General features: G+C 44.9%; 4 protein-coding genes across 8 annotated transcripts; all 4 read right to left on the bottom strand.

Annotated features, from left to right (window-relative positions):
* Positions 1 to 395: 395 nt before the first annotated feature.
* On the bottom strand, positions 396 to 3,402 carry alyref (Aly/REF export factor). Of its 2 annotated transcripts, none has more exons than XM_011603785.2 (6): positions 3,038 to 3,402; positions 1,553 to 1,708; positions 1,306 to 1,453; positions 1,166 to 1,229; positions 907 to 1,084; positions 396 to 829 (listed from the first exon to the last, which is right to left on the bottom strand). In XM_011603785.2, the coding sequence occupies exons 1-6, from the start codon at positions 3,269 to 3,271 to the stop codon at positions 815 to 817; spliced, it is 795 nt and encodes a 264-aa protein (XP_011602087.1). In that variant the 5' UTR covers positions 3,272 to 3,402; the 3' UTR covers positions 396 to 814. The 2 variants fall into 2 exon arrangements, with proteins under 2 accessions (XP_011602087.1, XP_003964527.1); XM_003964478.3 differs by having other exon boundaries at positions 907 to 1,087; positions 3,038 to 3,401.
* Positions 3,403 to 4,367: 965 nt separating this feature from the next.
* Positions 4,368 to 6,848, bottom strand: mcrip1 (MAPK regulated corepressor interacting protein 1). 2 transcript variants are annotated; one of them, XM_011603786.2, is made up of 5 exons: positions 6,719 to 6,848; positions 6,004 to 6,037; positions 5,804 to 5,907; positions 5,137 to 5,235; positions 4,368 to 5,063 (listed from the first exon to the last, which is right to left on the bottom strand). In XM_011603786.2, the coding sequence occupies exons 2-5, from the start codon at positions 6,009 to 6,011 to the stop codon at positions 4,999 to 5,001; spliced, it is 276 nt and encodes a 91-aa protein (XP_011602088.1). In that variant the 5' UTR covers positions 6,012 to 6,037; positions 6,719 to 6,848; the 3' UTR covers positions 4,368 to 4,998. The 2 variants fall into 2 exon arrangements, with proteins under 2 accessions (XP_011602088.1, XP_003964508.1); XM_003964459.3 differs by having other exon boundaries at positions 5,804 to 5,922; positions 6,719 to 6,846.
* Positions 6,849 to 7,400: 552 nt separating this feature from the next.
* On the bottom strand, positions 7,401 to 9,369 carry ppp1r27a (protein phosphatase 1, regulatory subunit 27a). Its single transcript, XM_003964479.3, has 3 exons — positions 8,610 to 9,369; positions 8,344 to 8,494; positions 7,401 to 8,151 (listed from the first exon to the last, which is right to left on the bottom strand). Exons 1-3 carry the CDS (start codon positions 9,043 to 9,045, stop codon positions 8,031 to 8,033), a joined length of 708 nt encoding a protein of 235 aa, XP_003964528.1. The 5' UTR covers positions 9,046 to 9,369; the 3' UTR covers positions 7,401 to 8,030.
* An 8,562-nt stretch (positions 9,370 to 17,931) lies between these two features.
* On the bottom strand, positions 17,932 to 24,764 carry pecam1a (platelet and endothelial cell adhesion molecule 1a). Of its 3 annotated transcripts, none has more exons than XM_011603789.2 (15): positions 24,571 to 24,764; positions 24,470 to 24,493; positions 23,156 to 23,449; positions 22,635 to 22,931; positions 22,299 to 22,559; positions 21,908 to 22,189; positions 21,502 to 21,789; positions 21,149 to 21,427; positions 20,777 to 20,909; positions 20,592 to 20,659; positions 20,437 to 20,490; positions 19,586 to 19,675; positions 19,444 to 19,500; positions 19,017 to 19,039; positions 17,932 to 18,180 (listed from the first exon to the last, which is right to left on the bottom strand). In XM_011603789.2, exons 1-15 carry the CDS (start codon positions 24,626 to 24,628, stop codon positions 18,082 to 18,084), a joined length of 2,307 nt encoding a protein of 768 aa, XP_011602091.2. In that variant the 5' UTR covers positions 24,629 to 24,764; the 3' UTR covers positions 17,932 to 18,081. The 3 variants fall into 3 exon arrangements, 2 of the variants coding, with proteins under 2 accessions (XP_011602091.2, XP_011602090.2); XM_011603788.2 differs by having other exon boundaries at positions 17,932 to 18,231; positions 24,571 to 24,760; XR_003888513.1 differs by lacking the exons at positions 17,932 to 18,180; positions 19,017 to 19,039; positions 19,444 to 19,500 and having other exon boundaries at positions 19,587 to 19,675; positions 20,592 to 20,655.
* Positions 24,765 to 24,977: the final 213 nt, after the last annotated feature.

The following is a 24,977-nucleotide window of genomic DNA, read 5'->3' on the forward strand; positions in this document are numbered from 1 at the left end:
GAAAAAAAAAACTTACCGGATGTTAGCAACAACTAATATCTTCCGGCTTCTTGGTACACGCGTGGACATGTCATGCTGCAGTTTAGTTTGAAGTCTATCTAGCCTATAACTTTCACTTATTGTAGCTTCGTGATCCGAGTTTCACGTTTTGTGTTCAGCCAGTGTACCGTTTCCAGTAGCAGACAAAGTACACTACGCGTCCGTTTCATAAAGCACCTCAGAGGTGGTTTTGAAGTCATAGTTCATACATATGGCGACACCTAGTGACAGTACCCAAGCACTGGTGACCATTAGCAAGTGCCCAAAAGACAGCCGCAGGGAACATTTTCTATTGACAGGAAAATACCACATTTAGCAGTTTAGAGAAATGACACAAAATCGATGCTTCCACATAGTTTACGGTTAACATTTAATGTGTCACTCAACCAGTCCCAAAATACAATACAAAAAGGAGGCAAACTTCATTGGCCCAGTGTAGTGTTCAAATGAGAAATCTTTATGTACAAAGCAATTTAAAAATGAACAAATAGGGAGACAGGATTGGTTACTATGCACTGCAGGTTTTATTACAAGTTCCTTTAAACTACAGGGTAGAAGAAAGAATTGAGAGCCCAACTCTTTTACCTACAGTCAAACCACTTTCATCAAGAAAAAAAAAACAAAAAAAACCCAAACATAAAAATACTGGTAAAAAACACTTTGGAGCATTTAAAAGAACAGGCTGGAACAATAACTTCGATCACATCAGAAGACGAGTGTAAAATATTCTATTGCCCACCCCACTGAGGGAGGGACAGATTGAGAGATCCATCTCTTAGCTGGTGTCCATCTGCAAAAAACAAAACGACATGAGTGTAAAGACAAAACTCAGTCCAAGAAAGGCAACATCTTAATGACTTGACATACTCTTGCATTGTAGGCATCTAACTGAGCGTCGAGTTCTTCTGCTGAAAGCGGCTGTTTGCTGCCCCCTCCTCGACCACCTCGACCCCTTCCCCTGGAACCGCCGGCGCCGCGCATCCCACGGGTTTTCTGCATGCCCCCAAAGCCGCCTCCACGAATTCTGTTCATGGTTCCACCGCCTCTACTAAGAATGCAAAAATAGCCCGTGAGACAAACATTTCAATGTGATGGTCATTGTAAAAGCGGGGGTGTCTACACATACCCCTGCATGGGTCGCCGCTGTGTGTCGATCTGTGATGTGACGAGCTGTATGTTCATAGGCCGCCCTTGGGAGTCAAAATGACAACTTAGCCAAACAGTCATATTAAAAGAAAAAGACCAATAGCTGATCAGGTTCCATACCATCAAGTGGGATGCCGTTGTACTGTTTCATGGCCTTGAGGGCATCTGCTCTCCTTTCAAAGTGAACATCTGCTGTTCCGAGGCTTCTCCCCGACCGATCGTAGTGAACAGCGGCCTTTTTTAGAATTCCAAATTCAGCAAAGAGTTCCTAAGGCAGAAACAACACTTTAGTCACAACATTAAACCACAGCGTTTTCCATCACACATCCAGCCAGGGGAAACAAGCATCACGCCATAAGGCTTATACCTGAATATCTGCATCCGAGACGCCGAAGTCTAGATTGGAGACGAGGAGCTTCCCTCCAGTTTCCACACCGGCTCCTCCGCCACTGGCAACGCCGTTGAATCCACTGAAGCCATTGTCAAACATGTCGTGCTGCCATTTGTCGGGAAGCTGTTTGGGCTGCAACAGATGAAAGAGAACGCACCTGCTGACTTCAGGATCCCCCTGCCCCTGTCAATTACAGTCCACTCGGCTGGGTGTTGGGGCAAGCAGGGGCTCCACTTCCTCGTGGCCAGGGTGATCAACGACCCCTCCAAAGTGTCCCCCAAAGCTCCCCAGCCCGTCCCACCATTACAAGTGAAGCAGTACAGACAGGACATATAGTACAAACATCTCTAACATAGCTTGATCTATAAATCCGTCTCAATTGCCATACATCTTTAGATGTATAGAACAGTCTAATAACTGGGAAAACTTTAAACCCCAAACCCTCCCTTAATCTATACCAACCCTTGGAAAACTCCCCCCATCTCGCTACCAAACACAGCCCACTGCCATCTTGTCATCTCCGCCTCCACCAAAGGCTCTCCAGATCCTCGGGGACCAAGGGTGGCCGTCTTAAGCAGTGCTGGCTCCAGCGTCGCACCGTGTTGCCCGAACCACCAAAAAGTTCTTTAAAGGGCCTCACAGACAGGTTTTCATGGGGTAATAGTCCATCAGGGTGATGAGAGATGAAGAACAACTAGGGCCAGCTACCCCCTCTAAACAAGGGTAGATTGAGCGTCCATTTTGAGACCGCACTTTTGTGTGGTGCTTTGTCGAACTACACTCGATCTCACATATGGAAGGACGATTTGAAAACAACTTTATACGAGGATTTGAAGTCCAATGATCCATCCAAGAGCAAAAGCCATCATGGTTGAAAAGCCATGAAAACAGGCCTTGTTGTGAAACCCGCCGGCCACTGCAGAACAAAAGGCGGCTTGGTCGCTTCAACAAAACACAACGTTTCCAAAGGTTGAGGGGGAAAAAAAAATCACTGGCAGGTCGTTTTTTGGTCGGTGATGTGGCTCCGTCACAAATTAACAGACGCTCGGGGCCGAAAGAACCCCTACTGAGCGTGGTCGACAAGATCTAATTTAAGATGCTGCATTCAAAATGGCGCCGGCGAGGCCTTCGATCCAACCGCCGCGAGTTAGCCAAAATGGCTCACGCCTCTGCGCGCTCCAAAAAGCCTCTTCTTGGGAAAAGGTGAGGAAAATAGAAAAGGTTGTGGGAGATGGGACATACAACGCACACAACTTCCATTAATGCTACACCGCGAATCACAGAGCTGTCGTTTGAGGGACGCTCAGCGGTTATAGCAATCATTTTATTTGCTTGACTAGCTCACTGGTTAGGTGGTTAGCTAGCAAGCCTAGCTGAGAACAGAATGATGAAACCCAGGCACTTTCAGGTTTGCCGAAGGCTTTTCCGTTTTTCCTGCCCATTCCTTTAATTTTCTCATACCCTGCTGTAAGGCGTCGGTCTGCCTCTACCGCGGTTCAGGTTTTGTCGGTTCCTCATGGGGCCGGATCCGCCGCCTCGGTTTCCAAATCCTCCGCCGCCACCTCCGAGACGCCCAACACCTCCGCCGCGGCCTGAGACGCCGCGGCCTCGGCCTCTTCCTCCCCGGCCTCCACCTCTCTGCTGCCTGTTCTGCTTGATAATGTCGTCTAAGGACATATCCAGTTTATCTGTCATTTTGCTGGCCAAATAGTGCTAAACTGTTTACAAAATATAAAAAAAATACACCCTAGCCTTGATTGGTCCCTGACACAGAACAGCGCTCCTCGCACTGACAAGAAACACAATGAACAAACAGGGCAGAGCGGATACAAATAGGCAAACCGTCCTTTACGCACAGTACGTAAGCGATGATGTCATCACGCATTGTGCGTCACTTGTTACGTTTAAACAGGCGATAGGCTTGAAACTAAATGGACCAAAATAGTGTTCGCGGAGAAAGTGGTCCAGTTTACACCTGGCCACGCGCATTAATGAGAGCAAAAACCGAGATGATGGCGAGGATCAAAGAATCTAAGGGACTTTGATCATAATGCCGTCTCAACCAGCGTTTGAGGTTTCACCGAGGATCTGTTCTAGAACATCGTTTATTTTCCGTTGCAGGCCTTAGAACTGTCCATTTGAGGGCACTTTAATCTAAGTTGTAATTAATTGAACAAACTCTTAGATTGTATAATCTACTAAACAAGCCAAATCCAAACCTAATCGTTCAGAAACCTGTTTTTCCATGAACAATTGTTTATACAGATTTAAAGGATTTTGACTTTCTATCGAGACTAGAAAAAAAAATCTTTTTTTTACTCATTCTAATATGAAGTTTTGTTCCTGGTACAATTTGCACACAGAATTTACAGAATCAAAGTAGTCTATTGAAGAAATAAATTGAAACGTCTAACATGCTCAGGTCCTTAAAAAAGCCCTTTAAAGCAAATCATGAAACGCGTGTGGCGTTCCGAACAAAAGTCCATTGCAAACCAAAAATGTGAGCAGCTGTTGCATAATTTAAAACTACATCATGTTTAAAAGGTACAACTAAATAAAAACTAGGATATTGTTTTAAATATTTTACACACCAATTAGTGACAGTGAATTTTCCCTCTGCATTGAACCCATCCTTCTCACACCAGTAGTGTACACACACACTGCTGCAGCCAGAGATCAATGGGGTTGGGTGCCTTGCTCAGAGATACCCCAGCACATGACATCATTTCCTTTCCTTGGAGCCATGAGCTGAAATGCCTGCTTTTATAAAACATGGGCTGATGTACAGAAGTACTGTAAAAGTCTTTTATTCAACATTTTGTTTCAAGGGTAAAAGGAAGGGAGGTTGCTAGCATTGTTGAGTTTTTTTTTTGCTTCCCCCCCCAACTAATTAAGTCCATTTCAGAATAAAATGTTGGCCTTCTACATTGTATTTGGCTTCGACACTTTGCCCATGAAGCGAGGATCCAGCATGACCTTTACATCAACCTCTACAGTGTACTCATCAAACTGGGTTCCAAACAAAAATAAAAGTAGTCAGCCCTTTGCATTTTCCTCCAAAGTGATCTAGGTAGCACAAGTAAAGGAAAACTGGGTTTGTATTTAAGACTGCAGTCATTTGTGTCCCTTGAAGAGTGCTAACAGTTTGAATATCAGCAAATTTTTGATCAAAGTTTTGCATTAGTCCCATCCACGTAAACCAAGTGACGAGAGAATTCCTGCTCCCTGGAATGCTGCTTCTTTTCTTCTTAGGCAGTTGCACAGGTTCAATAAACGGAGTTTTCTGGGGTTTCTCTGGTCCGGAGTTTAGAACATCTGGTTGATCTTCGGAGCTAGAAGAGCCAATGGGGCTGGCTTGGCTGCTGGAGGAAAAGTTTGAGGATAACGGGTGGAAAAAAGTGATGTGAGCATCACGAGAAGGACTAGGACTTTTTGGAGTCCTGTGTGTTGCGTTTTTTGAGGTCGCTCAGGTCCACAGGCGTGAAAGCTACAGAACACACAACACCGTTAGCCAGCCCAAACGATTCATTTGTGTCGAATGACATTATAGAGTCACTCACAATGTAGGTTAGGATTTGGGCTCTTCTCCACGTACTCTTGTGGTCCATTCCGTTCACTATTTTGTGTTGATCTGATGTCTCTAAGTACACACTGCCAAGCTGTGAAGAGCAAACACAGCAGTAGTTTGGTTAGTCTGGAAATCATGCCCAACCTGATATCCTTGTTAGCAGTGAGATGAGACAGACTTAAAGTGGAACAACATGTACAAACATGCCCAAATGCCCTATACCGAAGGATACTTGGGATTACTTTTAGTATATATAAATGGATCAACTGGGTAGTATTTCACATTGTTAACTAATAATTCAAACCATATCTGACCACTAGATATTTTCTTTTAGTCTGAAATAAATCAGTTGAAGAAAGAAAATACTCATTTAACTGGTATTTGCTGCAGGCTGCATTTATCTGTTGACATTAAATGACAAACCTCCCTTTTGTGTTGCTTTTGGACATCAGTGATTAGCACAGAGACATAACTACATAACCTTTACAGGTGAACAAGTCAACATATCAGACCATATTAAAAAACCCACACAGCGAAAAGGGTGTGGCTCCTCCAATGCAACATAGAAGTACTGAACAATGCTAAAAAGTATTCTAGTAGAAAAAAACATACATCAGATTATAATAAAGTAAAAATAAATATTAAAAATAACTACTTACAATCATGTATAAATCGCACATTTTCCTCATGTGCGGGGGTGAAAAGCTCCCCGCTGTTGGTGGGGGAACGTGGGCTGGAAGTCCGCTTGTAACTGTTCACCATCCTGGGAGCAGATGAGCTTCACAAAAATGAGCCCAAACGTGACACATTCATTTAAAACGAGAGACATGTGCATTTGTGTGTGCATTTTGTTACAGACCTGGTCATGGTGTTGGCAGGCTCGTTGCTCCTCTCTGGGGAGTAGATTGAAATGCAAAGTTCAGACCACAATGGAATTCTACAAAATAACAGTGACAGCTATGGAGCTACACGGTCTGCTTTTAAATGTCAGGAGTAATACCAACACTGATACCAGAGCTAACTATTGACACAATGTATTACATGTCACCTGTTATTGGTTGTCAGACGTAAAACGCTACTGTCAACATGCAATCGGAACAAAGAAGCAATACGAAAACTAATTCATAATCAAGTGTTCATATCTAATTACGCAGGGTCTAATGTGTGACCTGTAGAAGAAACGAAAGATCTAGGCGTTAGCTCGTTACAGGGGCTTCTGTTTACGTTTTGATAACTACAAGCTACAACAACCAAGTTCACTTAACCACTTAATTTTCACCCGTAATGTTATGGAATGTCTCTCTCGTTTGTTTATAAATGGTAACATTCTGTCTATTCCTGCATCGTTTGTGGCCTGTAAATGTAGAACAAACAAAATCAGTACAGCTAATTTTAGCCAGTTAGCTCGCTAGCTACTGGTTTACATTGTCTTGTGTCGCTAGCTTCAAACAGCCCATGTTTGTAGCCGTAACTCATCCCAGAGGTTTGAAGGAAATACATTTCACAAAACCCCAAAAGTTTGAAGGTGTAATGCAACTAATGTAAGGCACACACTGGCAAAATATTTAACAAACCCCGTTTGTGGTCCTTTCGCTTTCTTTATTCTGAGCCCGTGAACGCCGTTAAACTAGCTAAAACGTTGCCAATGCCAACCAATCATTTCCGGGATAGGACACGGAAGTGAAAGTGCTGCGATCCGCCGATGGAGACCACAGTTTTAGTTATGTAAATACATAACTAGAATGGATTTTACCTCAGCCATGGGAGACTGGTATATGACAGCCAGCATTTGTTTGTTTGAAAAATACCCCCAAAGGTTATGAACGGAATTTAACGAAACCTACTATGTTATGTAACCCCGTAGTTCCTATTTACTACTGGTTAACTTACCCAAACTCCATTAAGATCTCTCTCTCTCTCCCAGTGCTTGCTTGGCAGAGATCTACTTTTAAATCCATTTTTTAAAACAATATTAACAATGTGCCAATAAAATAGCACCGGTAACTAGAAAAAAACAACAACAACTATTTACCTATTATTTTCCAGACTGCATCACTGCACATATGAATTTTGTTGTGAAGATAATTGAATAAAATTTCACAGTATAAATGATTGGGATGAACAGACCCATGAAAAGGGATCTCAGTACACCCTGGGATCTCAGTACATCCTGGTGCATGGATGGTGAAGTGATGCTGTGATCTCCTATCTTGCACTTTTCCTCACTAAAAATGACACAACACAACCAAGCAGCTTGTACTTATGAAAGGGTTTTTATTTATGAAAACATACAAAAATAACTTTCAAAAATAAAATTATAAAACTTCCATTTTTGACAATTGTACGTACACAACCTAAAACCCCACTAGAACGATACAGTCAGAGTGAAGGTGCTTACTTACGATAAGCGCGACTTCACCGATTTACAATTTGGCTGAACCTCGAGCTGCACAGCAGTGAGGATTCAAATCCATTTAAACATAAATGCCCACATGTAACAGAAATTCAACATGGATAATGAATTGAAAATTTTGAAATAAAATCTTCAAATGAATTTTACAAAACGTGAAAATTCAAAAATATATTTGCACGGTTGGTAGAACATAGACTGTACAGGCACTGGCAGTATTGCTAATAAGCAAGGGAACCATATAATAACACAGGCATTAATCACAAAAGCCTTAAAAAATATACAGTATCGACTCAAAGCAGCGAGGCAGCAGTGTTTATTTTTCTGACCTTGTTTATCAGAATCAGTGACAATAGTTCTATTTCTTGAAGTCTTCTTCCTCCAAGTTCATGCGTTTCTGTTGAAATGGCTTTAGCTTTCTCACCCAGCAGACTCTTTATTTTTCTGCCTTTCGCTTTCAAGTCAATTTGTGTCCATCACACGCAGCCGGTCTCAAACAACTTGACCAGTTCCTTGCAGTCCGGGTCAATGAGGTCTGCAGGCTTTTCTCCACTTTCATTTTCTGCCTCTGTGCTTGCTCCCTTTGACAGCAGGTACCTGAGCAAGACGGGTAAGAAAACAATGTTATCCCCGGGGCTTGCCTCCACGGAAAAGATCACAAATGGATCTATAATTTTTCACCCTCTATCTGTCATGGATCAATGTTCCCTTGCAGACAAGAAACTTTGACTGGACTTCAAACAGAGCCTAAATGTTCAGGCATTCAGTGTTGCACATGTTCCGTTCTACCTTGCTATTTCTGGATAGCCGTCACTGCAGGCCATGTGAAGCGGCGTCCAGCCATCCTCGTCCCTCTGATGAACATCTGCGCCGTATTTTACAAGCAACTTTACCACCTCCAGGTTTCCAGTCAACACGGCTTCATGCAGTGCTGCCATGCCTGCACAGAAGATAACATCACGTCATTCCCCTTCCTGTCTTCAGGCACATTTAATCGCAGCTTAAATGTTTCGGATCTAGATTTTTTTTTTTCCCGGCGTAGAGATCTGTCTCACCTGAGTGGAAGAGCGTGTCGATTCGGACCTTCCTCGCCCTCATGAACCGACCGATTTGCTCCATATCTCCCCGTCTCACGATGTCCTGGAAGACGATGTCATTGGGGAAGTGCACGCTCCTCTTTGCGGGGGCGACGGGTATGACTGGCGCGGGATTTTCCCGCGTTTGCGTTCGCTGTGTGGAGCTGTACCTAGAGCCCTTGCTGTATGAGGGGATGTACGTTGAGGCGGCCCTGTAGGTGGACGTGTACTTGGACGGGCTGTAGTGGGTCGTGCTGAGCTGCGTTGCTGCACCATAGCTGCTCGCCGTAGAGTACGCGGACGTGTATTGGGTCGGTGTATAATGTGATGGGCTGTAGTAGGTTGGAGTGTGGTATGTCGAAGGCGTGTACTGCGAGATGCGTGTGTACGCAGGGACGTGGTAGTTGTACTTCATCCCTGCGGTGGAGGTTGCAGCGCTGCCTCCCCCTTTGCTGCCAGCCCAGGAGGAGGGGTGTGGGAAATCCAAGAGAAAACACCAGTGAAGTGAAATCCCTATATCCTTCTGGCCGTTTCCCCTCTGCTCTCCAGCGGGTATTATCCGTCAGTTTTCCAGATAGAGGATCTCTTGCTGCTACAGTATAAGACCCTGATCAAATCCACTGCATTTCTTTACAATCCAGTCCCCCTTTTCAGCCTTTAAAGTCCACCTTTCAAGTCAAAAATTGCTCTTCTGTACGCTGCTTTTGCTGTTGCTCACTCAGGGAAGTGGGAAGGGACCCCTATATACCCTCTGGAGGGCTATTTTAGGGCCTGAGATCCAGTGACTTCAGCTTGGAAATGAATGTCCCTCATTCAGCTACTCCCACTGACTGGTCACATGGCCAGTGCCAACATACCCATGCATCAGAAAAAATGTTGACCACCAAAATGTTGCTTTTGGCTTTAGACGTCTTCTCACACCATCAACCCAAATCGTCGAGGCGTTAACCTAAAGTGCACTTCGGGGATTTTGTTTATCGCTCCATCAATGAGACAGCCATTCACATGATTTCATTTAATCATGTGCTGTTTATCTGTGTCACACATTGTGATGTAATACAGCAATCAGCTCAGAACATTACAAGCCACACACCACCTCAATTAGGGATGTTTTCGAGGGGTGCGCGTGTCATCTGATGTTCCCATGTACTGCACGTCCCTCGTTTGACACAAGCAATACCTTTTCGTCATGAGGTTGACCTTTGACCTTCTGACCTCTGAGGACACGAGTGTGGAAGCAAGGGAGGGGGAAATTTAGCCACCGAGGAGTCATGTGGTCACGCTGGAAGAGTGTTTAAAAAAACTGCTAAAAACACACAGGGAAAAGATCCCTCTGAGCCACCTTTATAATGGCACAGTGCACGAGTGTGCATGGTGCTGCAACAACAGCTGCCCTGGCAGACTCTGCAAATGGGACTGAACTGGTTGGAACTGGTTCCCAATGCATTTGGAAGAAGTAACAGAGAGGGAGAGGTTGCGCATGCGCGCTTGCCACTGTCTTCAGGTTTTTGTTGCTCAAAACAACTCCCACCTCTCAAAGCCCGACCTTGCTGCAGAGCCGGGGATCGATCAGAATTTGAGAGAGTTTCTTACGTACTGCTGTATAAGGTCACACGCTTTGACCTTCAGATGTATGTTCACTGCCTGTTACATCTGGTAAACAACTTTAGGAACATAAACCACATAACCGCCTTAGCAGGACATAATTAATTCCTGTCATACAAGCACTAATCTCATGCCAACATAATATATTTCCCCCCTCACCTAGATGTACGGCCGGGGGGGCTTATGTCTAACGTCTGGGCAAATTAAATTAAATGTTCACAGCTTGAAGAAGAGATTTCTGTAAGAACCCTATTGGATTTCACAGTCCGTTTATGGTATTGAGGGAGCACAGAGGAGCTCCTTCCAGCTTCCCTCTCTCACGTCCACATTGACTTTATCACCAGAACCTGTTGGACACGTCTACTTGTCATAGCAGCGTGCTAGTCCGTCGCCTACTCAGATGCAAGAGGCTGCTTGTGTTACAGCTTCTCGCTATACATAGAGAAACCCTGCCCCCACCCCCCGCCGCAAGCCTTTCCCTAAAGGTGCGCATGACCAGGAAGTCACACTTGAACAAACAAACAGTGTGTTTCACTTCCATGTTTTTTTGGGGGGTGTTCTTGCTTTTATTGATGAAGAAAGATGGGAGGAGACAGACAACTGACATGGGGGGGGGGGGGGGATTCAAACATGTGTCTTAAAGGTACCACCTGCTCTACACCTCTGATGTTCTTCAACATTTCTTCCCACCACTGTGTGTAGTGGAAGTTGTTCCAGTAGTAGCAGAACTAGTTCCAACTCCCATCAAGGTATTTGGGACTGGAGAAGCCTCATAGATCAGGAGATTCACAGATAAATGTTTCTTTAAAGAGTTCAGTCAACTCCCGTTGAACCTGTTGAACCATATTATGTCACACTTTATGTCTGGATCAGTTTGGAATTCTCAAAAATGATAAATATTTTAAACTGGCTAAAAATTTTCCTAAAATCCCAGCAACAACAACCAAATGCTAACTTTTCTGACTTGCTATCCATTAGGCATTCAGCCTCTCAGTGCCACCAGTGCAATGCAGCCAAATTCATCTGCTTCACTTGCAGAACACGTGTCCAGGATTTTATGGACAGACAGGTCAGGAGTCCTGAAGTTCAGGACACGTGAAGCTGAAGCCACAATTATGAGCGTTTTAATGGTGACCTGTCACAGGGGCTTAGCGCTGGGCTGTACATGTTAGCTCCACCGGTTCACGTGATGCAAGTAGGCGTCGAGATGGCAACTCCAGCGCCTAAAACTAAGAGTCTGAAAGCATCTCAGAACCATACGTGTCTGTTAAAAGTTCTGTAAAAATCTCATTTTCCTTTATAATTACTGTTCAAAAAGTATGAACAGGGTGAATCGACTGTTGGGGGGCAGATCTGTATAAAAATACTGCCTCTCTTCTGGCTGACTGTAAGCCTTTTCCCAGAAACCCCCCTGCTATCAATGGGACTCCCACGGGTACCAACAGGAGAGTGTGTGTGTGTGTGTGTGTGTGTGTTTTAAAACCGGCTCCAGGTGAAGAACACCTGGATCACAGATGTAAACTGCAGGAATCAGATGCTGGCAGGCTCGCTGGCAGACGCTCTCTCCAAAGTGTCTGGTTACGGCACGCGTGTGGGATGTAGAAAGAAGGCGTTCCTAATCCTCTGTGGTTCAGAGAGAAAGAGGGACGCTGGGGTGTCTGCAGCTGTGGGGAAGATTCCATTTTAGGAGACAGATTCAGGGATTAACTGAAGCACACTGACCCTGATATACGCAGTATAACACTGAAACTGGCCCCAAGGACTTATATTATGTGCAATGAAATAAGAATAAAAGTAATGTGTGTTTTCTTTAGAAAGATTATAGAATTCTGGACAGATAATTGTAGTAGTAGCTCTTCTTCTACCTGATGAAAGAAAGGGTGATATGTAATGGTTTTGATTTAAAATATGAAATAAAAGCCCTGATACTGTGTTCCTGTGTTACGTGCTTATATCCACTTCAGTTAATACATGGCATCCAGTTTAAAACCTATAGTTTTAATTACGCTCTAACTAAAAAACAGTTTGAAACATTAAAGGGGAACTTAAACAGCTAAAGACATCCACCTGCTCTACATTTCTGGGGTGAAGAGGGTGACTATCTGTCATGAATAGAAATGTCAGACTTTGTGTTTAAGTGCCAGCAGTTTCTTTGTAAATCCTGTCTTGCGAAGCCTGAACATAATGCCCCAGGAAATGGCCAAGACGCAGTTAAAACTCAACAGTGCACCTGTAACCCTCCTCCTCCCATCACATTCACTTTGAACCGAGGCTGCTGAACAAATTCATGTTGTTAAATAATTGGTTTTGAAACATTGCTGAGAGACCAGTGATTACGCCGCGGCCCCTAATGTAGATAACCAGAATCCATACGCCCTTTAGTTTTTTAGCTCACATAAAAGATTGATTTTATGGAGCCCAGCTGAATAAAAGCTTTGCTCAGAGACAAACTTGATATATTTTTCTTTGTATTGTTTTTTCTTCTTCTTAATCACCCCAGACACCTCTCGGTAGATCCTCGTCCCATGCCGGGGTGTGAAGCACAGCGCACGTGCCCAACATGAAATAAATGGTCCACTTGCCTACTAGCATCTGGCCCCAGATACCCGGCGAGGCCCACATCGCCGCTGTGCCAAAGAAGACCAGATTTGGTTTCTGCAGGAATTCATTCATTCATTCATTACTCTGGTAAAAGGGGGGTTCTTTTAAACACCATGCTGTCATTTTGCTTGTTTGTGTTTTTATTGAGATTTAGACGAGACAGTGACTCCATCAGGCAAATTAGATGCACTTTAAACATTGACCGACAGAAGATTTAAAGACTATTAGAAGAGTTGGGATGACTTTGAACTGAGATGATCGATGCAGAATGATTAAAAGGTCATATACAGTATATTAAGAGCTTGCTATGGATTATCATTTCATGGGTTTAAGGTCAAAACATGAATTGATGTCATGTGAACACTAACAGGTGCAGGCTGCTGGATTTAACCTGTGCCGACCCCCTGCCGGGAGTGTTGTTCTAGTCCAGGAGAAATGCAAAAACTCCAGCCCAGTTTAAACGTTGGCACAGCTCGACGGAGGGACCCGCGCATCACTCCGCTTTGAACGTGTCCTCATAAATACTTTACAGTCTGATATTTTCCGGCGACCGATCTAAAATTAAAAAGGCTCCCGGTACTTCTGTGAACAAACAGACTGATGAGAGGGATTGGAGCTTTTATAAAAAGTGAGAAAGCTCTCGACAGGACAGGAGGCCACTACCGAAGCCGCACTATAAAGAGCAGGAGGCCGGAAAGGGGCCCTGCAGCTGTCTGCTGCGCTGCAGGCGTTTTTCCACCCCTGAATTTTATTCCATAAGTGGAAAAAGACCAGAAGCAAAAGTTGAAGGGAAAAGGTGTCACATCGCGTGCTATTGTCAACCACAGAAATCCAATCATCTCTCAGATGATTAAAGTGATCGTCTCAATGTGACGGGATTCATCAGACAACAGCAGCGATTTTCATGGGAAATCAGATTAACACACACAGATTGCCCCCCGCCTCCCCCAGTACTCTGAAGGCTTGGTGTATTAATAATCACATTTATTTTATACTTTTACTTCATGAATAGAAAAACAAATATGTAGAAAAGAGGTGAAAGCAGCAAAGGACCACTTCTGGAGGGAAATCCAAATGAATTCATGTTGAATTAAATAAAAATCACAGGAAGACAAGACTGGCTAAAGACTATATGAGTATTTCAAACGTGCAGATTCTATCTTGATCCACAGAATGCTGCAGGGACGAGCGCCACCTCCTTGAGGGAATTTGTGAAGGACAACTCACAGAGGTCAACAAGGATCCAGAGGTGACTTTCTGGTCCATGACTGAGCCATGAATTTGGCCAGTCAGTGTTTTCCTATGGAGCCTCACAGACATGAAACCATGAACCGTACGAGCTCTGCCAACCACTACCACATTCACCAAACCTCTAAAAACAGGGACGGTCCTTCAATCTATGTTAAAAATCTGCTGTATGTTGTATACGAGGGCTTATTCGGGGTACAATTGGGGATGTGGCTGGTGACAACCCAGAAACTGGACCTTTAAGGCATCCATACACAGAAGTATGCAAATACTGTGCAATAGTGGTTACATAAAGTCTGTGCCTGCTAACCTTGTGCAATAACACCTGCACACACACTCTTCTATGTGTGACCCTAACCGATAAGCACTTTAGCTCTTAAACACTTACCGGTAAGCACTTCACTTTTCCTTTGGTCTTTTAATGGTCTTTATCAGCAATGTGGCTATGGTTCATTGCTTGTTTGTTCCTTGTCGTTTTATGGTTGTTATTCTTAGTGTTGACATGCCCAGAGCCTGAAGATGGAAATTGGCTATAATCGCGCATATTTGCATGCAAATGGTTTTGAATAGAGACTGTCTCTTTCCTAGACAGACAGACAGACAGACAGACAGACAGACAGACAGACAGACAGACAGAGTGCAATTATTTGGTTCCTCAGTAAATGCTGAACTGCAGCAGCGGAGAAAAGCTCCCTTCGGCGGCAGATGGTCCAGCCCACATAGGCGCTCCAATGGGATGGATCAATGATTTTGGTACTGTTAATATCATTTGACACTTGATAACAAATGCAAGCCTTTGTGGGACGCTGCTGGATTTAGCGCGGGGGTGAGCAGGGCTATTGTATCGAGCTGGGATGACCGGAACATTGTAAATGAGGTTATTTCAGTCAAGGCCCCGCATCCATGGAAAAGCAGGGCAGAGGTTAGAAGCTGTGCATATGTGTGAATAATGTGTTAAAGCCTGGTTGCACAATGGAGGTGTGTGTTTCAGGCCAGATACAGCCAGTGGGCAGCGCGTTCTCCAGGCAGGTTGCACAAGGTTGCATCAAATTAATTTCCTGGATATGTCAGAGCTTATGCAACATTCAACAGGTGGGCTCACGGAATCTAATCTTTCTGCGCATATGAAGGACAACGACGTGTCTGACCTTTGCACAAAGTCGTGCCCGGGCTAGCTGCTACACGACACTGTGGCTTCACATCATCATTTACTCAAAAGAAGTTCTGATCTTTACTTTTTTAGGAAACAGTGACAAATGCACGATTGATGCCCCACACATATGCCAGATGGGCTAATTCAGGAAATGCCAGGTTCTAAAATGAGTAGATGTGAGTTGTTGCAGTAGGTCAACTCAGGATAGAAATGTGGCTAATTATGTTGTTCGCTTTCAGCTAACGAAACACTTAATATTGATCAATCCTGTGATGAAACAGTGAGAAACACAGTAAGTAGTGAAACACCAATGAAATGAACTTTTCATCGCTCAGATTGCATTCGTGTCAGTATACGGTTGATCCTTCCCAGTCATAGGAGACTCCAGAATCCATCTCCCCAGCATCAATTTAACAACAGAAGCTTGTTGAGGGAAAATTTACCCCCCTGACCGCAAACAGCTGTCATGGGTGCAGACAGACTTCCTTTTTGGATGTCTGTCATTCACTTTCTTGGAAAGGTATTTTGGGAATTGGGTCCATATGCTTGATATAAACTACACTGCGTTATAATTAGGCCTGTCAAAATTAACGTGTTAATCCAAATTTTAACACAAATACATGTGTAGCACAGGAAAAGTTTCAAAATGCTCCATCCAACTCGATCAAGATGGACCAGAGCCAGTTTTTGTTTCAGCAAAGCACTTCCCTCCTAAAGTTCCACATCACCGTAAAGCAATGAGTAGTTTGTGACTAATCCGAATGAATCCACAGAGGTCCGATTAATCTGGTTAAAACAATTACTATATATTTACCAGCCCCTAGTTATAATAGACACTAGTGATTAATTTTGTAATGGGGCAATTATGTAATCAGTCTCCTCTATGTCGCTGTCATCATTGCCTCCTGTTGAGCCTCATTTAAGAACACCAGGAAGTCTGAACTGCTGCACCTGTTGTGCGCTAACAAGGCTGTGCCAGATAAGAGTCGGCACCAGAAGCACCGGTGACGTTTGTGCGCACTGCCTTCGATTCTGGCCCGTTTCTTGGCGTCTCAGAACATGAACTGAGGAAGGTGAGGTCTCAGCCATGACCTCATTGCTGTATGCCAGCTTTAACCCCTAAGTTGAAGTCAGTATATTCCCAGAATGCATTTCCCAGGGGTCATTATGTTAATTATAGCACCATAGCCAATGGCATTTCAAGAGTCCTGGTCCACATGCAGGAGTGGCCTGATCTGGTTACGAGGTGGAGGCACGGACGGGCTACGTGCAGAAATCAAAAGCAGGTGGGGAACACTTCTGGACCCCATACCCTGACCGAGCGCCATAGCCAAACCCCCTTTGCCAAAGTTAGCTTTCTACAGGGACCACATGCATTGACATGTGACCGTATTACCCTCCAGGCATGGGTGCACACCTGTAAACAGGCGTCCTATTGGTCTCGCAGTTTTGGCCTGCGAAACCGCCGTCTTGACCCCGTCTCCCATGTTCTAAAGACAGAATGGCTCCATCCTTGGGCAGAGCGAGCAGGGTCAGGAGATAGAATGCTCTTCCCTCTGACTCTCAGATATAGCAAACTGTCTTGTGGTTTTGTCTTTTGATTAATTACATTCAAAAATAAAAGTGACCTCCTCTGCTAACCCGGAGCCTCAGCAGCGTGTGGTTAACAGCTCCGACATCATATAAAACCTCTTTCCACAGTTCCCATTTGTCTGATTGCCAGTGCTCAGGATATGCTGTTCCTCTATTCAAGGCCCAGTTCCTGGTTAAATAATGTAATCGTTCCACCCTCAGAGCAGGAGTGAATTTTCATTCTGGCACCTAAAGGCTGAAATGGGATCCATTTGGACATGCTTGTGAGAAGCACCCGGAGGCCAAATCCATCAGCACGTTACATTTGGGGGACATGAGGGAATGGTGCAAACGCCAGGCGGCACCGCACCACACACACCACACATGCCACACACATTCCCGAGACTTATCGCAATTACGGAAAAAAACCTCGGCCATGGAGGAGCTACAGAGATCAGAGACGCCTGCGAATCAAACCTCGGACGAGGAGACGGTAAAAGTGAGCCCTCGACCTTCCACATGGGCTCAGAATGCAGATGAGAGAACGTTGGCTCTGGTGTCGCGTGTCAAGCCCCCACCCCTGCCCCCTGCCCCCACCCCGAGGTGGATTTGATCTGCTTTTCAATGTCATAAGAGCTTCCTACTAAATCATCCGTCCTCATAATCCAGTCTGTTGACAGCAGTAAGGTGAACCTGAGCCGTGCCCTCGAATTCTGGTCCAGGTCAGCGGCGCCGTAACCGGATCCACCTGTGTTCCCCATCCCGACATTTGAAAAGCTCATATTTGCAAAATGTTAATGCTTACCAAAGTTGGCGACGGCGCATTTTTGACATTCACACACTGGAGGAAAGAAGTTGATGGACAGTGAGAGGGCTCAGTGATAGCGCTCACAGCCAGATGGCACTACGTTTCCACGGAACCCCGCCTGGAGTCTGTTTCCATACAGCTGTGCTGATCAATAAAATTTCAGCCTTGTCACTTAAAAGGCGCCATTGCTTCAAACGCCAGGTTTCACAGCTGTGGAAGAATGTACATTTGAACGGCTTTTCCTCTGGGGTGACAGAGCACATCCTCTCTCTGCATCTCGGCTGGAAAACATCCACCGAAAGGAACACACTGACTTAGCAAAAGCAGTTTATTTGCCTTCTCGCGGCTCATTTTACAGTGTGGATAGTGCTAAAATCACACAAAAGTACAATCTGGCTTTGGCGCTGTTGTTTGTGCTGCACATAAACTGGATAAATAGAGGAATAAATATCCCTGTGAGTCAGTTAGCAGTCCGGTGCCGTGTCATGATCACATTCCCTGTGGTCGCTCATATTGTTGTCAACACTGTGTTCAGCCGGAACTGTGTGGTCGCCATGGTCGCCCTGTTGATCACAGTCATGATTCAGCTCCGCGTACTCCACTGACCCTTCAAACTGACAAATCCAAACACAGGTAGAGCAGAGATGGGAAAATAAATATTCTGGTGTGAGATGAAAGCAAAATGCCCAATAACAACATAGCTGAAATATACCAGGGAAAAGGCTACTCTCAGTGTTAGCAGTATTGTAAAGCATGGCCTACTTTAAACAGCTTATTTCTGTCATTTTTATCCTCTCGGCTAGGTTAATGATATTAACATTGTATTTGAGTCACTGTTGCTCTTGTAAATACTCATGACACCTGTTTGATTACAGAATGATGTAAAAATAAGAATAATAATCTCTAAAAACGGTCTAGCCCATATAGCATTTTCTAATTTATCAAAGAACTGATGGAAAATTCCTGAATATTGCAATCCCTTCTGACTAGGAAAACGGCCAACTTAATGTTGTTTGTATCTAATGTTATAGCCGGCATGCTAACACTGTTAATCACCACATAACATAAAACGGCTAAAGCTACATCAGAGACCAAAGCGCTGCACCAGACAATTAAGGAGCTCACTGACTTGCAGCAATTCTTCTAAAGGGCCGCATGAATATCGCTTCTAGGACACAATTTGTATTAGGAGAACAAAATCCAGATGACACAATAGTTTGCATAATTCTACAGACAATTCCAGGGTAATATTTAATAAATGGAACAAAATAAATAGAACAAACCATTATCCAGTTTAGGCTAAATATCCTCAAAAGATAACTGACAGCAGCCGGGGGTTCCGTTTATGATGGGAGTGTGTGTGTGTGTGTGTGTGTGATGTAGGGTGTTTAAAACTTACACCATCAGCCTCCTCTGGAGCAGCTGCACAAACAAACAACATACACATTTAGGGAAACTGGATTATTTATAGGAGGAAAAAGTGCGATTAACTTTTTCTGTTTTGCTGCCTCATAGTTGTTGAGGACATAGCTGATGTATTTACACCATTAGGATTAGTGACTGAACAATGAACAATCATTTCCCCTGCGAGTATCAAACAATGGCCGTCTGCTTAACCGGACATGCCTGCTGTTCTGTTGGGATTGTTAGAACAGGAAGTTCGCTTTGACGAAAGCAGGAAGTGGACACCTGGCGCACAGGCCTTCTGCTCTAATAAGGAATTGGTTCACTAACAATGCAAATGTTTACAGTGGGAGTTGCTCCTGTTTCCTGTTGCTTGACCTAGTTTCTCTCACAGAGAACGATGGGCTGGATGTTCACCGTACCTTGCTTAGAGGTCCGCACCTCGCTGTACACCGTGTCCGTCGCTCTTTCCACCGGAGCTGGTGCGAACACACAATTGCAGAGGCATCAGAGCAATGACGTTTTTATGAGGAACCTGAAAATAATAGTCTCGAGGGGCCTCACCTCTGTCAGGATTGACCTTTCTGATCTGGACCTCGGTGTATTGAGGTTCTGGCTGTTCTGGAGAGGTCACACTGTGCTGGTCATCGGACTCTGCAGTGAAGAACAGTGCATGGGATTAATCCAACTTCCTGTCTATTCCTTGATTTCATCATTTGTGTCAATTTGCCCATCAACAGATTTTATTGATCCTCCATGTAATTTAGTATTGTAATATAAAATGATGTATTATAAAGAAGGAGACCTGAGAAGATGCCCCAGCTTCAGTCAAAGGTCAGTGTGTTATCTAAGGGCGCAGGAGTCCCACTTTAAATAGATCAGAGATCATTTCCTCGGATGGTCTGCTTCAGTTGGGCAGGCGTGAAAGCTCTTTTCCGGTGCAGGAAGTTAACCAAAGAGAATGAGTAAAACAAGGAAAGGAAGTAAACAAAAGAGAGGAAATGGGAAAAGAACTAGAGAAAGGAAGTGACAGTGCTCCACAGCACTGTGAATCCAAAGAAGCGAACTAGTAGAGGTGGAAAACCTGGTTAAATGTCTCGGAGTGTACGTGGTTTCCCTGATGAGTTGCAGGAGCTTATTAACATGTTGTTGTACTTCCATTTTTGGTTTTTGCCAATCAGTGAGCTCAGTTTTGTTCTTCCTCATGCTTTTCTTCCGCAAGCAGCAGCTGTCGTAACTGCAGCAGCTGTCCTGGCAGTTTGGGCTGCTTTCAAAAGAGTGACCCAAACCAAATAAAGGTGCAATTTCTTTCACCATTCCCCTCCAAATCATACCAAGTCCCCCAGACTTTCCTATTGTTTAGGTGCCCTGAGTAAAAAATCTGGCCATGCAACAGATTTAAAAAAACCACTCACCAGAACCTGAGACGTGTTCGCTCCAAACACTTTTCCCCAAAATTCCTGGTGTGACTTGAAAGAAAAGATGGATGCAATTGAAGAGCCAACACAGGCAAAATTAGCGTTCCAGGTTAGAGAGTTCTCAACAGTCAGATCAGTGTCATAGACGGTACCATTGGTGGCCTCGCTGACCTCGGCCTGGGTGAGGCTCAGACGCTCAACTTTGGTGCCTGCCGACTTCCTGAGACGAGGTGGACACAGAACACAATCAGCTTTTTAAAACAGGATGTTGCGCAGGCGTCGCCATGCAACCTACCCAGAAGAGAAAAACCTTTAAAATGCCAAAACTCTTTCTTACACTGACAGCTCGTTTGTGGCCCTCTTCTTGAACCAGAGAAGATGCTTTTTAAAGATCAAAACTAGGAGTAACGCCACTAAGAGCAGGATACAGAAGGCCGCTATGAGACCTTTCTTCCATCCCGCCATTTTCACTGTAGAAAGGAAACAGGTGTTCAGGAGGTGTCAAGCAGTTCCGACTTCTTTTCTTTTGCTATTTATTTAAATCATTTTAGAGCTCAGAAATGAAAGAAAGAAGGAAAGAAAATCACCCGTTAGGGGTGAGTTAATCCATCATCAAGTCGTAGACTTGAGCTTCATCTCATGGCAGGGACTCAATAGTCCCCCCCCCCCGTCCCAAAGTAGTTTCACCCACGCGATCGGTGAAGCATACCTCCGATAGTGACCCTCTGACTCTGCTTGGTTTCACTGGCCAGGTTGGTGCACACGCAATAGTACGCTCCTTGTTGCTCCGCTCGCACCTTTGTGATCTTGTAGGACGCCTCCAGTTTGTCAGAGGTGTGGTTGGCGATGGGGCCCTCTTTAGTGTGGTGCCAGGTGAAGAGGATGGGCACTGTGCCTCTATGCACCGAGCACACCAGCGTCACGTCCTGCCCCTCGGTGACGTCCCCCATGTTGGGCACGATTCTCAACACCGGCTTCGACACAGGTTCTGCAAACAAAATTCCTGTTGGGCAAAGGTGATGTTTGTTTGTTTGTTCCCAAGTGCTTTAGCATCCAACATACCTATTAATTTGGTGTAATGCAGAGTTTGCGCCATGGCCGGCTCGTGCTGGCTGTTTCGGGCTTGGCAGCTCATGTGGTTAATGTCTATAGCCTTGGAAAGGGCTGTCACGTTGAAGATGGCCTGTTCTCCTGGATTGGACACCACCCGGATCTCAGCCGGTTTGTTGGGCCTGGACAGGCTATAGGTAATTGGCAGGGAGCCGTTGTCACTATGACAGAGAACCTGGAAGTCCTTTCCCAACACCAACGTCCCCCCCACCACACTCAGGACAGGCTGTGAAATCCTAACTGCAGAAAGAAGAAAGCTCTGTAAGGCTCTGGTCCCAGTTATGGAGAACAAGGCTAGCATGCTTCAAATGCTAAGATGGTCGTGATTAGAACGGGAAAACCCAGAATTCAGGCTCACCTTTTGCTTTGAGGACAACTATCTGGCTTTCTTTCACAAAACTATTCGTGAGGTACTGGGCCTGCACCTTACAGGTGTAGTTGCCATTTTTTGACGGGTGTGCCCTGCTGCTGTACACCTGTGAGCTGGTGATGATCACGTTGTCTTTGTAGTAGGAGAACTTTAAGTTGGCTTTGTTGATCCTCTGGGGATCATACTTGGAGATGGAGCAGGAAAAGTTGAAAATGTCCCCCTCGAATATGTCTGTGGGTTTGACGGTCAACGTTGGCCTTGAGAACAGCTCTGTCAGTGGGACAGAGAAAGCACATTGGCGATTTATTGATCGAACAGGAAGGAGAAACTGAGGAAGTAACGATTTCAGGGAAAAAAACTGAAGCAGCAAAGATCTTACCGTTGACTGTGATGGTCTGATATGTTTCTTTCTTCACATTTCCCCACACTGCTTTGCACACCAGCTCCCCGGAGTTCTCCACAGTCGCAGTGAATCTATGATTGAGGCTTATGGGTGCCTGCTTGAGGATCCTCTTGTCCATCGTTAGGTAGACCTCAACGTTCTTCAGATCACTCACCACTTTACAAACCACCTCCACGACGTCACCCTCAGACACATTTGAAGACGGCAAGACGTTCATGATGGGAGCGATCTGAAGTCCTGCAAGGCAGTGGCAGAACAATCACTCAGATGTCCGTTCTCAAGGGGGTGGGGGGTGGCTTTTGATGGAATCACCTTTGACTAGCAATGAGATCTCCTTGCTGTGGTTGGAACGTCTGGGCCCTGAAACCAGATTGATCTCATAGTCACAGTACAGCACGCGGTCTCCCACAGGCCTCAGGACCAGTGTGGTCTCAGAAGAATTCACACTTGGGGCCAGTTGCTTTATTATTTCAGATTCTCCGTTTGCAAATCTTTGGTAAATGCGGAAGATGAGGGCTCCTTTCTCCTCTGGGGCGCTGCACACAGCCGTGAACTCTTCGCTTTCATAGGGATGAGTGTTATTTATATATAGAGTAGGGGTCTGCAAACCTGGGGAGAAGAAAATCCCATGGGGCAGCCATTATTATAACTGCATAGCTGTTGTAAATGATGGAACAGTTTCATAAAAATATGCATAATTAACATTTTATAATCTAAGACCTGTAGAATTTGTACCAGCGGCATTGTGGGTTTTAACAAAAAGTACATCAAAACGTAACGTGTAAAATATTAAGCAATGGATAAAACTATGCTCAACCTCCGTCCCCGACTACCTGTGACGACGAGTTTCTGGCTGAAGCTGGATTTGCTCTTTTCCTTCACCATGACTCTACATTGGTAACTTCCAGAATCAGCCGCCCTGGCAGGGTTGAGTTTGTACGTGAGCGTGTCCTCCTTGGTGGTAAAGGTATAGATAGTGGCATCGTGCCGGCTGATCTGGAAGGTGTGGTTGAGGTTCTGGGTGATGTCATGGATGACGATGACCTTGCATACGATGTTCACCGGCGTCCCGCTCGGAACGGTTGTGCTGGGTAAGATCGCAAGGCCGACGGTATCGATAATGTATGCTGCAGGGCCACAAAAAGGAAATATCAGCCAGTCTTATTTATGTAAAACCAACATCAGGGACACAGTCCTGACCACAAGATAACAGCCAAGGCCTATTATTTTCTCTGCACTAAAGGTGATGTCGACAGGAAAGCGCTCCCTGGTATCCAGTCCACTGCAAAGTAAGCAAGAGCTGCTGAAGGAAGGAAAAACCTTCAACAAACAGCAGCTGACCCTCGGCGCCTCCCCGGGGAGAGCTGAGTTGATTTATCCCGGCTTCTACTTTTCCTCAGTAAACAGCAGCTTGGTGTAACCTGCCTGTGCAGCTGCCAAACAATTAGTTCCTCCACACCCTCTGTGAAGTATGCTGGCTCAGGCCACCTCTGTCTGTACATTAGCATGTATGGCTGATTCCAGACGCGCTTGTAATAGCTTGGATAGACTACTTCATTAGCCTCCTCTCCTTGCCCCTGTCTGCAAGCACAAGACAAGCACCAATCTCACAGAGGGTAATACAACCTGCCCCAGCCTGTTTGCTTATTATGTAGCAAACAAATGAACAGCAGCCGTCATGTTAGCAAATAGCTAAGAACTAGCAAGTCCAACTGTGGTAAGCTGGAGTAAATAAATCCATTTTTTCTCCTTTAAGAAGGAGATATCTGTACTTTGGTTTAAAGCCAGGAGGGAGGAGTGAATGAGTATCTGCAGAGACCCATCAAGGTGTCACAGATAAAGAAAAGTTGTCCAACATGACAGCACCCTACAACATTTCGTTTCATATTCGTGTTGCATTGCAGTTCCTTAGCAGCTCAGCCTGCCATGTAAGAGCCAGAACCACCCGAGACAGCTAAATAAAGCATCACTAAATCTCTAAAGATTTGACAACGTCAAAGAGGGCACGAGAGCTTGATACAGTGACCGTTTTCTGCAGAAAATAGCAGCGTTAAATAAAAATAACTTTCTTAATAAACAGCGTCAAATAAAAGCTAAAACCTGAAAGTGCCCATCTTTTGGTGAAACTGAAAAGCAGAAGTACGTACATGCTTGTCCTCTGCTGATAGGACCTGTAAGGAAAAATTATAAATGTGAGAAACAGGAGATCCACACAGGCAATTCCACTCATCCCCCTCAGGTTCCTTACCAAAGTGTAGGAGGCCGGTCAGGAGCAGCAGCGGCAGGTTGGAGGATCTAAGGTTCATTCTGGGTGATAGCAGTTCACCGCTCTGCGGCTGAGAATGCGGTGGGTTGAGGAGGCCTGTGGCGCAGTCCGAAGAACATGGGAGGGCCAGAGGAAGTGAGAGGTGGGGAGCGTGTATGTCAAAGCCTCGCAGTTTCTGTCTTATCGTACTCTCTCCCTTTGGCTGTTTTCGTGACCAGGAAATGACTGTTACTTCCTCAGGAATTGACCATTAAGAGTAGAGAACTTAGCAGTGGTGCCAGGAGAGACCTAAAGAAACCTTCTGCATGCATTTCACATGTCGTTATGATCCCTGTCTGTGTATGTTAAAATGATTAGAGGCTGGACTAAACCCACAAATCATTCCTCCT

The sequence above is a fragment of the Takifugu rubripes genome, chromosome 5, assembly GCF_901000725.2.
Source record: "Takifugu rubripes chromosome 5, fTakRub1.2, whole genome shotgun sequence".
NCBI classification, from domain to species: domain Eukaryota; kingdom Metazoa; phylum Chordata; class Actinopteri; order Tetraodontiformes; family Tetraodontidae; genus Takifugu; species Takifugu rubripes.